Source organism: Dama dama, chromosome 14, assembly GCF_033118175.1.
Source record: "Dama dama isolate Ldn47 chromosome 14, ASM3311817v1, whole genome shotgun sequence".
In the NCBI taxonomy this organism is placed as follows: domain Eukaryota; kingdom Metazoa; phylum Chordata; class Mammalia; order Artiodactyla; family Cervidae; genus Dama; species Dama dama.
In genome coordinates this window covers 34846856-34858529 of record NC_083694.1, presented here as the reverse complement: position 1 = coordinate 34858529, position 11674 = coordinate 34846856, and the positions used below count along the sequence as shown (strand labels likewise).

Here is an 11674-nt window from a genome sequence, read left to right as displayed (position 1 = left end):
CCCGCCCCTTTCCTATTTGTTAGAGGCTACCAGCGGCCATTTTTGATCCGGGCGGAAATCCAGTTAAGACGTGCGGTTAAAAGGCTGAAAATTAAAATCAAGGCTGACTTTCACGTTTAAGTCAGAGTCCAAGAGAGGAGACATCCTCACAGACCAACTAGGAGACTAGGGGCAGAGAGTGAGCCGCGGGCCCGCACTGTCGCCCACACTCAAGATGGCACCGGCCTGAGAAACACCTGCGCGGCCGCTCTATCTCGGTTCCGGGTTCTCTCGCCCTCGTGGTGGCGTTGGAGGGCTGAAGGCCGGCATTCTTTCCGGCTTCCGGACCCGTCTCTATGGTGCCGGAGAGACCAGACTCAGAAGATTGTGGGTGTAGTGGCCAGAGCGTCACGGGGGAGGCGAGGGTGGTTGGTGTCAACACGGGGCGAAGAGGGGACCGGAGCTAAGACCCTTGGCCGCCTCCCCCACCGCCCACCCGCAGGTAACAGGGAGCCGCCAGCTGCGTCCTGCGTCAGTGCGGGCCTGGGCCGCCGGGGAGGGGGCCGGCCCGGGCCGGGAGCGAGGCGGGGGGCGCGCGCCCTGCTCGCGGGTCCGCGCTTGGGACCCGCGCGGGGGCGAGCTCGGCGCGGCACCGCTGCCAGTTGAGCGCTGCTTGCCGCCTCCGCGCAGCCTCCCTGCTCACTGTAGGGCCCCCTGCTAATCTGGGCGTTGCGGACGACCCCCGCCCGGTGGGGCGCTGGAAGGGAGCTTCTGAGCCCGATCTCGCGGGCAGGTGTGGAAGGTGAGCGGCCAGCGAAGGGGGATCGCCGCCCCGGCCTCTCAGCGACCCCGAGGAGTCGCTGTCAGATCCCCGCCGACCCCCAGCCTCCGCTCCCGGGCTGCCCTCCTGGCCCCCGGAAGGGCGAGTGTGCGCGGCAGGGGCGGGACGGTGCCGGGCGCTTGGGGCCGGGCCGCGGGAGCCGGGGTTCGCGCCCGCCCTGGGATGCTGCCTTCATTCTCGATCGGAGACCGGTGCAGGGCCCCAGGGGCCCCGCTGGCTCCTGTCTCTGGGTAGTGCATTTTGTTTAGAATAAAGATGAAACATATATAGGAAACCGTGCGAATACTCAGTTGGATCCTGAATTTTGGAATCCCTGTTACTGTTGTTTTTAAGGACCCGTGCGCATACCCCCAAAACATCCCGTGCCTTAGCTGAAGTCATACTTAGTTCTTTAGGTACGCAAAGGCTTCATTATATATTGCTGGACAGAGTTCATTATAGGGAATGTATACGTGAAACAGATCAAAGCGAAGGGCCTCAAGTAATGTTATCACCAGATAACAAAATACCGATCAGTACCTTTGAACTCTCAGTGCAAAACCTTATCGTTGGAACTCCAAGCTGAGGGAGTTAAGATCACGATTATCCCAATTACTTGCGAAGGAGAGCGAGTTCCTCAAAGAACACTCATTTCTTAGTTTAGTGTATGAGTTGCCCAGTAACATAGACAAGGGCTTTTAATCCCACAGGTGGCCCAGAAACCTGATGTGCTGCCCAAAGAAGTAAAAGGATGAAGCAAGATAGGTGAACAACATTTTAAAGAGAAGACGATGATACCTATACAAGTCAAACTCTCTACCCAATATTTTATTTTAGTGTGTGTGCGCTTGCGCAGGAGATCACACTTGCCCAACTCTGTGACCCCATCGACTGTAGCCCACCAGGCTCCTTTGACCATGGAGTTTTCCAGACAAGAATATCAGAGCTTGGAAATGGGTTGACATTTCCTTTTCCATGGGATCTTGCTGACCCAGAGATGGAGTCTGTGTCTCTTGGTCTCCTACTTTGGCAAGCGGGTTCTTTACCAACTGAGCCACCAGGTGGTAAATTCTGAAAAATACCTATGCTAATATTAGAGTATCTTTTTCTGCCTTTTTGTGACTTTTTCATTTCAAGGTTAAATGATTTGGTGCTTTCCCCTTTACTCTTCAAAACAAAAAAGAGCATTTTGGAGGTCCAGGTGTTCTTGTTTACCAGTATTACATTTCAGTAAGTCCATTTTAGCTGAATTGTCATTTTTAAAGCGTTGTTTATAGCAACAGTTGTGCCTCTTAGGATACAACTATACAACTTATATCTTAGGATGTAAGAATTGTGAAGCTGCATATTAACAATTACTGCTTTTAAGACATAAACAAATTGCAGTCAACAACACATCTTTTTATTTTCCTCCTAATATTTATTTCTCAATAGGGCCTCCCTGGTGGTTCAGAGAGTATTGAATTTTCCTGCAGTGCAGGAAACTGGGTTTGATCCCTGGGTTGGGAGGATCCCCTGGAGAAAGAAATGTTAACCCACTCAGGTATTCTTGCCTGGAGAATTCTATGGACAGAGGAACCTGGTGGGCTAAGTCCATGGGCTGGCAAATAGTCAGACACCACTGAGTGATTAACTAATGAAGTTTTTACTGAAAGTAGGCTGTAATCCTAGAAAAGGAAATGGCAACCCACTCCAGTATTCTTGCCTGGAGAATCCCAGGGACAGAGGAGCCTGTTGGGCTGCTGTCTATGGGGTCACACAGAGGCGGACATGACTGACGTGACTTAGCAGCAGCAGCAGGCTGTAATCCAACTACTGTAAGCGCTGCAGGGTGGTATCAGTAGACTGCTGTCAACATTAATCATGCTTTCAAACTAATAAAATGTCATCCTTTTGAGTTTTCGCAAGGAAGGGGTTCATTCCTTTAAATTTTCAGGTGGTATTTCTTGAGGTCATGGACCCAAATAAAACCCAGTTTTTAGTATCTTCCTAGAGCTTTTATAACCCTGAATTGTTAGTGATCTTATAGTGGAATTCATAACATCAAATGGAAGGTTAATAGGTGTTGTAAGGCCCTATATCCCCATAAGAAAGTGTTTTGCCCTTGAGAAATGACCAAGTTTATTAAATGTCTATTGCTGTACCTCTGCTGATGGCCATTCCTTCAGCCAGAGTCCCCGCTGAACTCTTATGACCACTTTATCGCCTCTGGAGACTAATATTAAAACTAAGTGAATGGCATGAATTTTTTCTACCAAGGTTATTTTCTTGCAGCAGTTCCTTACATGTAGATTTTGGAAAGCTGTATTTTGTGGCTAAGAGAGAGAAAGAAGTTAGATTAACTTCAGATGCTACTTTTGAAAGTAGCACCTCTCTAGCTCATCCTTCTAGTCTGACTTGCGTTTCAGATAGGAGGAGTTAAAAGTTGTGCTTATGAAATGGCAGTTACTTTCAAAGAGCATGCACCTGTTCGGGCTACCTCAGGTGTCCTTGGCATCCCACTCTTCCCCTCCCACAATTGTAAGGGTGGCAGTGAGGCAGTGGATTAGAAGCTGGGCTTCCGGCAGCCTCGATTGGAGTAGTACTGTACCTAAGTTATTCTCCCAGTGCTTGCTTTTCCTTCTGGTGCTGCCCGCCAGTTTCTTCTGCACTTGCCCAGTTTCTTCATTTCCATGGCTTTGGCTTACCACAGCCCTGACTCTGCCTTATGGGATCCTTTTAACCTTCAGCTATGCTGCTAATAGACAAAAATGGCTCTTGTTCATTCAGATTCCTGGGGCAGACAGTGATTGTCCAGCTTAGCTCTTCCTTCAGGTCATGGGTCCTGGAGATGGCTCATGTGTGATTTGACTGCCCTTCGGCTCAGGGTGTCATCTGACCCATAAATAACTGTGCCTAAGAGGAGGGGCGCAAGATCTGAGTGCTAAATGTGAGGCTCCCAAAATGGGTGGGGAGGGGGCGTTGCCACAGGCTGGGCAGGCACCGCACCATCTCCAAAACAGGGGAATTAATAGTAGTTGCTTTTTTCCTCCAAGATCCTACATAAATACCAGTTTTATTTGTCGTCCCAGTAGAAAGGTGAGTGTTACATGCACAGATGATCCTTGAACCACATGGGTTTGAGCTGCACAGGCCCATTTACACGCTCAGTAAATGTACACTACGGTACTTCATGATCTGTGGTTGGTCGGATCCCCTTTGTTGGTTGAATCCACAGATATGGGACCGCAGATACGGAGGGTCAGCTGTAAAGTTATACTCAGGTTTTTGACCAAGAGGTTATGGGTGCCCCTAATTTCCTGTGATTTTAAAGGGTCAGCTGTTGTTGAGACACTTTGTAATACTGTTTCTTGTTGTCATTTGGGGTATTTTTTTGTTTGTTCGGAGGGGTTTACTCTTTTTTTTGCCTCTATCATTCTTAGGAAAGATAAATTGGTAGGTAGGAGCTCAGTGGATTTGTTACAAAGCCAGCTTAGTTCTTATCCTCAGAAACATTCTTGGGTTTTTAAAAAAACATCAATTTTAGCTAACTTTAGCCCTTATACATGTTATAATCCTTATTCAGGTTTATATGTAGGTCTGTAGCCCTTTGAAATTCTTTGGTTGGGGTATGTGTTTTAAGCAGTATTGCATACTCTGATAACCTAGTAAGTGTTGAATGGAACTTTACCAAAGTGACGGGAAAAAAATCTCAAGTAGAGGGTCTATGTATAATGATTCTTGGGTTTATATTTACCCAAAGGTTGAAGATTTTAAAGTGAATTTTTTAAAGGTCCACCTAGAATTTTTGGCTGTTACTTAGAGCTTGCAACTTGCTTCCCACGCTGCCAGAGTTAGTAAGAACTCTTTTTATCTTGTATTTTTAAAGTTATGGTAAAGCCAGAACTAAAAACTGACTGCCATAAACTTTTCAGACATGTGTTGTTTGGCCTATACATGTTTAAAAATGTTGGAGCCAATGTTGAAATATATGGAAATTTCCACATAAATATTCTGGCTCTTGGCTCTTTGTGGGTAAATCGTGTGACCTGGCAGTTCTGAAGTGGCAGTTCTGGTTGGAATCTTGTGATGGTGGCTGCCTTCATAGTGTAAACCAGTCACAGTAGGTGCCTGTGCGCACAGCAAGCCCTTTGCTTCTCCACCAATACTGCGGAACCTCTGTGTATTGTCTGTTGTAACCACGTGAGTTCGTATCCTTGAAAGATATACTCTTATTGTGAAACAGTTGGGAGGTGCAGGCAAATGTATGTCTATGTGACAAACACAGAATGTGAATTCACATTCATGTATGTGAATCATCCAAGGTCTGACATCCACAACAAACCTGTTAATACTTAACACACCTTTCAAGTGTGTGTGTGTGTGTAGCTATAGCAGTAGATCACTCATCGCTATAATCATAATCAAGGTATACTGAATATATCCATTCCCCCCAAAGTTTCCTCAGACCCCATTGTATTCCTGTCCTCTCCCATGGTTTCTCTAACTAGTCTTACCCCAGGCAACCACTTACCTGTTTTCTGTCCTTATAGAAAAGTTTGCATTTCCTAGAATCTCACGTCTTTTTAATGTTTGGGATTATACAGTTTTGCTTTTTCCCCTTTTTAGCATACTTTGGAGAGTAGTTATGGGATTGTATTTTTTCTCATATTTGTTAGCATTTGTGTCCAATGAGTTATCTATTTCCCTTTCCATTATTCTGCTGGTGTTTTAATGTTTTCTTGGTTTATACAAGCTTTCCATTTGTTAACATGTTTTTCAACATTTTTAGAAATATTCTCCAGTTTGTAATGTTCTCCATATAATTGTAAGTTGTTTTAGACATCCAGAAGTTTCTCATTTTTGAATGATCAAGTTTTGCAGCGCTTTCCTCTGTGAGACTGGATATAAGTGGGGTAGGGTGCCAGAGAGCCCTTGTTCTGTGTTGGATCGCTTTTCCTCTGTGGAAGTTCTGTGTGTGCACTGGGGGTTGGGAACGACAGTAACTGCATGTGTCTGTCTGGTTAAGTGCGTTTTTTCTAGAGCTGTTATTTGTTCATTGTCAAGCCTTGCAGGTAACTTGCTGAACATGGACTGTTTTTGTTGTAAAATGGCCTGGTTTATGAGGATTGTGGGCAGTGGTAGGAGTTCCTACAGCGGAGCGCCTGGGTCTGGTTACTTGGCTGTCTCTGGCTCATAGCTCAGATACGCAGTGTTTGGAAACGTTTTCTATTTGCTTTCAGGTCTGCTTGGCTTTGAGAAGGAGCTGCAGCACCCCTGTCTCACCGAACAAGGGATGGGCTCAGAGAACAGTGCTTTGAAGAGCTATGCCCTGAAGGAGCCGCCGTTCACCTTACCCTCCGGACTTGCTGTCTACCCCGCTGTACTGCAAGATGGCAAACTCGCGTCGGTTTTTGTCTATAAGAGAGAAAACGAAGATAAGGTTAATAAAGCTGCCAAGGTACCTTCATAGGTGACTGCCTAATAGCTAGTACTTTTTACTGTCTTCTTGTTTTTTAAAAATCATGAAGTTAATAAAGTTCCAAGGGGGTAGGTCTTAGTAATATTTTCATTCATGGCCTTTGAATATATAGTTGTCCTTACTTCATGGGAACGTCATCAGCTTGCATCACGAGGTCAAGTACCATAGATAAGCCTAATAGCTCTTCTCATCATATTGTATTTTTTTTAGTGAGAAAGTTTGGGAGGGGATTTTACATGCCTCACAGAAGATAAAGGGACTTAATTTTAGCTTAGCAAAAATGCTGTAAGTATGGACAACATTTTAATTGGTGTGCTGATGATGGAATGGACCTGAAAATTATATATTTTAGGAACTGTAACGCTGTTTTTTCCTTTCCTGAGGCATTGTGGTGCTCCCGGAAAGAATGTGAAACTGGAATGTGGGACAAGATGCCCCAGAAAGACTGTGACCTGGGCCCTACTTCTTGCCAAGGCACCCTAGAGCATTAACTTCTGGCGGCTTCAGTTTTATTATTATGAAAAAGTTCCTCCCACCTCAGGCCTCCTAACTGCTGCTCCTGTGAAGGGCACCAGTGGGCTAGCAAGCTGGCTGACCTGCTGTCGGGATCCTGGGCTGTCATTAGAAAAAATGACTCCACCTTGGAATATAATTCAAGAAATAGCCCTAAGTATCTTTTCAGATTAGAGAAAAGAAAAGTATTAGCTGATATTTCTTTGGCTAGTTAGCCATTTCCTTGGGTATTCAGGCATTCAGATTATCTTCAGGAAGATTCTAAAAAGGAAAGCCCTTTCAGATTGATTCAGTATCTTTATTTTGTTAGGAGTTATAATCTGTATTACCTTGAGTCTCTTTATACTAACAATAAGAATAAAACATTGATATATATTTCATAAGTGTTAGTTGCTCAGTGTCTGACTCTTTGTGACCCCATGGACTTTAGCCCATCAGATTCCTCGTCCATGGAATTCTTCTGGCAAGAATACTGGATTGGGTTGCCATTTCCTTCTCCAGGGGATCTTCCTGACTCAGGGATCAAACCTGGGTCTCCAGAACTGCAGGGAGATTCTTTATTGTCTGAACCACCAGGGATGCCCTGTATTTCATAGATCTGTTTAAATGGTTTATACCTTGTTAGTGATTATAAAGGACTATATTATAATATGTAGTGATAGGAATATAATTTAGGCATTTTGTCTGTCACACCAGTTCATTGTTTGATGTCTCTGATCAGCCTTGAGATTAATAGTTGTAAGATGGTTCCTAAAGAAAATGTTTTACTCAGAATGCATTTTCCGTTAATGTGCTCTGATAAAAAGTGTAGTTGGCTGTTGTGTCACTAAGGAATTGTGCTTTTTGGTAAGACCACACATTTGTCTCTTGTCCCATCTGGGAATTGATAATAATTTTTTATTGTGATTTTACAAAAAGATGCAATGCCTTGCCTCCCTGTCTTTTGCTTAGGTACAGTTAATATCTGACATACTTCTTGTCATTACCATCTAATGAGATTGCATATTTAAAAAAATAACAATTGACTATTACTAGTGAAGTACTAGAAATTTATAACCATTTATAAGACCATAAGATTTTTTAAATTATGTTAATCTTTATGGTGTATGTAGCATGGAAGTTGAACAACCCAGATCATAAAAGTTTTAAAGGGAAGAAGCAAAGCTCATGCAATGTTTGATAACTTCCGCACTGTAGGAATTTCAAAACTTGAGAAGAAAGATTTTTTTCCACCCTTGGTATCTATACTTACTCTTCTGAGCCATGACGCTTCTCAAGTAGTTCATATTTGTCTCTTAGGTTCATTGGGCTATCATATGGCTTTGAATACCTGAACCTTGAATCTGAGAAATTTGAAATGGCAACAAAATGATAAGGAGTTTAGATGAAGGTCACAGTACTTGAGAAATGAATGGCATTGCATTGGGTTTTAGGAACTTGGTTTCCTAGATACCTGAAATATTAAAGTACCATCATTAACTTGCTTCCTTTCTCTAGAGATCAGGTTCCTAATCCTACCACTGACATTTCTAATAACTGTCAATGGTAGGATTACCATTTCAAGCAGATATACAGTGTTTCCTTTGCCAAACATTGTTAGGTAGTGATTATACTCTTCTAGTGAGTGAGTGAGTGAGTGAAGTCGCTCAGTCATCTCCGACTCTTTGCGACCCCATGGACTGTAGCATACCAGGCTCCTCAGTTCATGGAATTTTCCAGGCAAGAGTACTGGAGTGGGTTGCCATTTCCTTCTCCAGGGGATCTTCCTGAACCAGGGATCGAACCCGGGGCTCCTGCATTGCAGGCAGATGCTTTACCGTCTGAGCGACCGGGGAAGCCATACTCTTCTAACCATGTTGTAAACAAATAACAGCATCTCAGCACACTGTTTAACCTCTGAAGTAAGATGAAATGCAGGTATAACCTTTGGCTAAAACAGGATTAGAAATACTTCAAGTCCATCATACCTTCTCATTTTATCCTGAATTCTTTAGCTGTTGATACAATAGTATAATTTTCTCACTGGGATTATGATTCATTTCTAACCAATAGCCTGCAAGGGGTGGTAAATCCTAAGTGAGAACTTGGTTACTATATGGTTTGCTATAATATAATGTATGTGTTTAGTCAGGGCCTCATGGTGAGTATAGGCTCAAAGAATGGTTCCTAAGTGTCTTTCTATCAAGCAGCCACATCAGAGTAGGTATTTAGATGCTGTGTAGGTGCTCTGTTTAGTGCCTTAGGAGACATGCTCTAATTCCATGGTGGGAATTAGACATGCTCTAATTCCAGGGTGGGTTCACGCTGCTGTTGGTCAACATGTTTGAGAACCCATGTTGTGTGGGCATGAGAAAGAAATAGAAGGACTGACTGCTGTGCTTAAAGGGGCTTGAATTCTGTTTGGGAAATGCTTTACTGCTCTTCCTTATGCTGACATTTTCTTTCTGTTCCTCTCCCTCTCAGCCTTTTTTATGTTATTTACAACCCCCATTCCGGTAAATCAACTTCCCTGTATCGTCAGCTTTGAAAAAAATGATTTCCTTCCCCTCAAGATCGAAGTCTGGTTCTCTTACAAGGCTCCCAAGCACCACCTGCTCAGAAGAACTTAGGAAGCATTACCCCTCCCTCAGGGTGTTACGGTCACCAGGCGGCACTGGCCCTTGGCCAGTTCCCACCACGGTTCTCAGACTTCACATTCTCATCCTTTTGTCTCTAAATATCTGTCAAAACCTCTTGTCTGAGCTCCAGATCTATTATTTCCACCTGCCTATTCAGTATCTCTTGTACCCAAAAGCATGCTTTCCAGCATAGAATTCTTTATCCTGCCTCTTATTCTTGGTTTATGATCCTACCTCCAGGCAGTGAACATTTAAAGACAGAATGGACTTCTGTCTTTTTCTCCAGTTTGCATTTTAGGGGTAGGAGGAAGAGTATGTCTCCCTGAAGATTCTAGCTGTCTGGTTTAGGCGTCTTGTTATTTTGTTGTATTTCTTTAGCAGAGTGACAGTAGAGCTTTCTCCCTGTCTAAAAACTTAAAAGTGAATTTAAGCTACAGTTGAGAACGACTTTGTGTTGTTTTCAAAGTGAAGTAGCAAGTCTGAGGTAGAATGGTAATGAAAAGTCAAGCCCCTGAGGCTTGAATTAAGTCTCTGAATGGCTGAGTCCTAACTGATTCTTGAATAGTAGGGATACCACACACTTAACATCTGTGTATGGGCATAGATCGGCAAAATATCTACTACAACTCATATTTAATAACATAAAGGTCCTTATTCAGAATCCTCTTTTAAAGAGCAGTACCTCCTGGAGTGAATGAGATGTGATGGATACTCGGTAACTTTGCAACAAATGGTTTCAAATCAGTCTCATTGGACAGCAGTCACCTTTCTTCACCAGAAAAAAAACATTTTTCTCTTTAATTGATGTTCATTGAGAAAATATCCTAGTTACACTTAGCAAGTACATCTTGTCATTTCGTCTTTTGTTTGGAATAGCAGAAGTTTAAATCAAGAAGTATTTCTGTTTCATTCTTAACTGCTAACCTTTCCTGTGAATTTATGCATAATTTTATGCGTAACTACATATGCCAAAGAGGAGTGACAAGGTTTTTGCTAAGTTAAGTGCCTTATTCAGAATCATGCAAGATTTACTCCATTCTTTCTTCCTTCATTTAAACAAATAAGAAGCCACTTGGGACACCTAATGAGTTAATGAAAAGAGAAGAGTTTTAAAGATGGTTGAATAATGTGCTGGATCATAAAACAGTTTTGAATGGATTAGTACCCTGATCCACAATAAGCAGTTTAATTTTGTTGATCTTGCTTTCTTATTTTTTGCCTTCTTGCTTTCAAACATTTAATCCCCTTAATCATATTCAACTATCTTTAAAGCTTTTCTCTTTTCATTAATTAGAAAACTGATCATTACATAAAGAATATGTATTCTGCAATTGGATATAGTGTTTTCTAAATCTCAGTTTGATTCAGGTAGTTGATATTATTCAGGTTTTTTATGTTTTATTCATTTTATTTAGTTTATTCTCCGCTAGTTCTATTGATTTTATTTTTTTCTGTTGATTCAGCAGAAATCTCCAACTCTGATACTATGATTGTGAAATTGTCTGTTTTTCCCTTTCATTTTCCCAGTTTTCGCTTCATGTGTATCTTGAGTTTCTGCTCTTATGCACATACACATTTATAATTGGTTATGTCTTTTTAATGAATTATCCCTTTTATTCTTTAAGTAATTGTCCCATTTTATCTCTGGCCATACTCTTTGTCTTGAAGTATCTTTTGTCTGATAGGAATATATCCGTGTCAGCCTTCTTTTGCTTACTGATAGATAGCCTTTTCTGTCAAATTAATTTATTTTCTATTCATTTACCTATCTCTGTCTTTTATGTCTAAAGTATGTCTTCTATAGGCAGCATATAGTTAGATCTTCCTTTTTTATCCACTCTTAATTGGAGTGTTTAGTTTTTTAACATTTAATGTAATTATTTATCATTTGTTTTCTTCTCATCCCTTTCTGATTTTTGTTCTTCTGTTCCCCCTTCTTGTGAATTATTTTAATATTTTTAGTATTTTATTTTAATGTATCTTGAATGGGGGCTATATATTTCTTTACTTTTTTAAAGTAGTTACACTGAGGGCTTCAGTATACATAACTAACTTTTAATTAGTCCTGGTTATTAACTGTGGTTAGTTAATACTAACCACTAATTGTGGTTAGTGTGTACCACAGTCACAGAAAATGTAGAAGCCTTGGAATCACATAGATGTCTCCAGCCTCCAAACCTGCTGTTCTTCTGTGACATGTATATTAACTGTATGTCCACACAGGTACGCAGGCATGCATATACATGGCACACATGGAACACCTTTCCAGGCAAGTGTTACAGT

At 42.2% G+C, this 11674-nt stretch overlaps 1 protein-coding gene across 3 annotated transcripts in view; it reads left to right on the top strand.

Moving 5' to 3' along the window:
- Positions 1-222: 222 nt before the first annotated feature.
- The window catches only part of SCYL3 (SCY1 like pseudokinase 3), a 39406-nt gene continuing 27954 nt past the window's right edge, over positions 223-11674 (top strand). Inside the window, exons 1-2 of one of the 3 annotated variants that reach the window (XM_061160291.1) lie at positions 223-481; positions 6022-6239. In XM_061160291.1, coding sequence (XP_061016274.1) covers positions 6075-6239 — 165 coding nt within the window. In that variant the 5' untranslated portion in view covers positions 223-481; positions 6022-6074. Of the gene's footprint in view, positions 482-639; positions 782-6021; positions 6240-11674 lie in introns of those variants that run through there. The other 2 variants (XM_061160289.1, XM_061160290.1) reach the window with 2 other exon arrangements.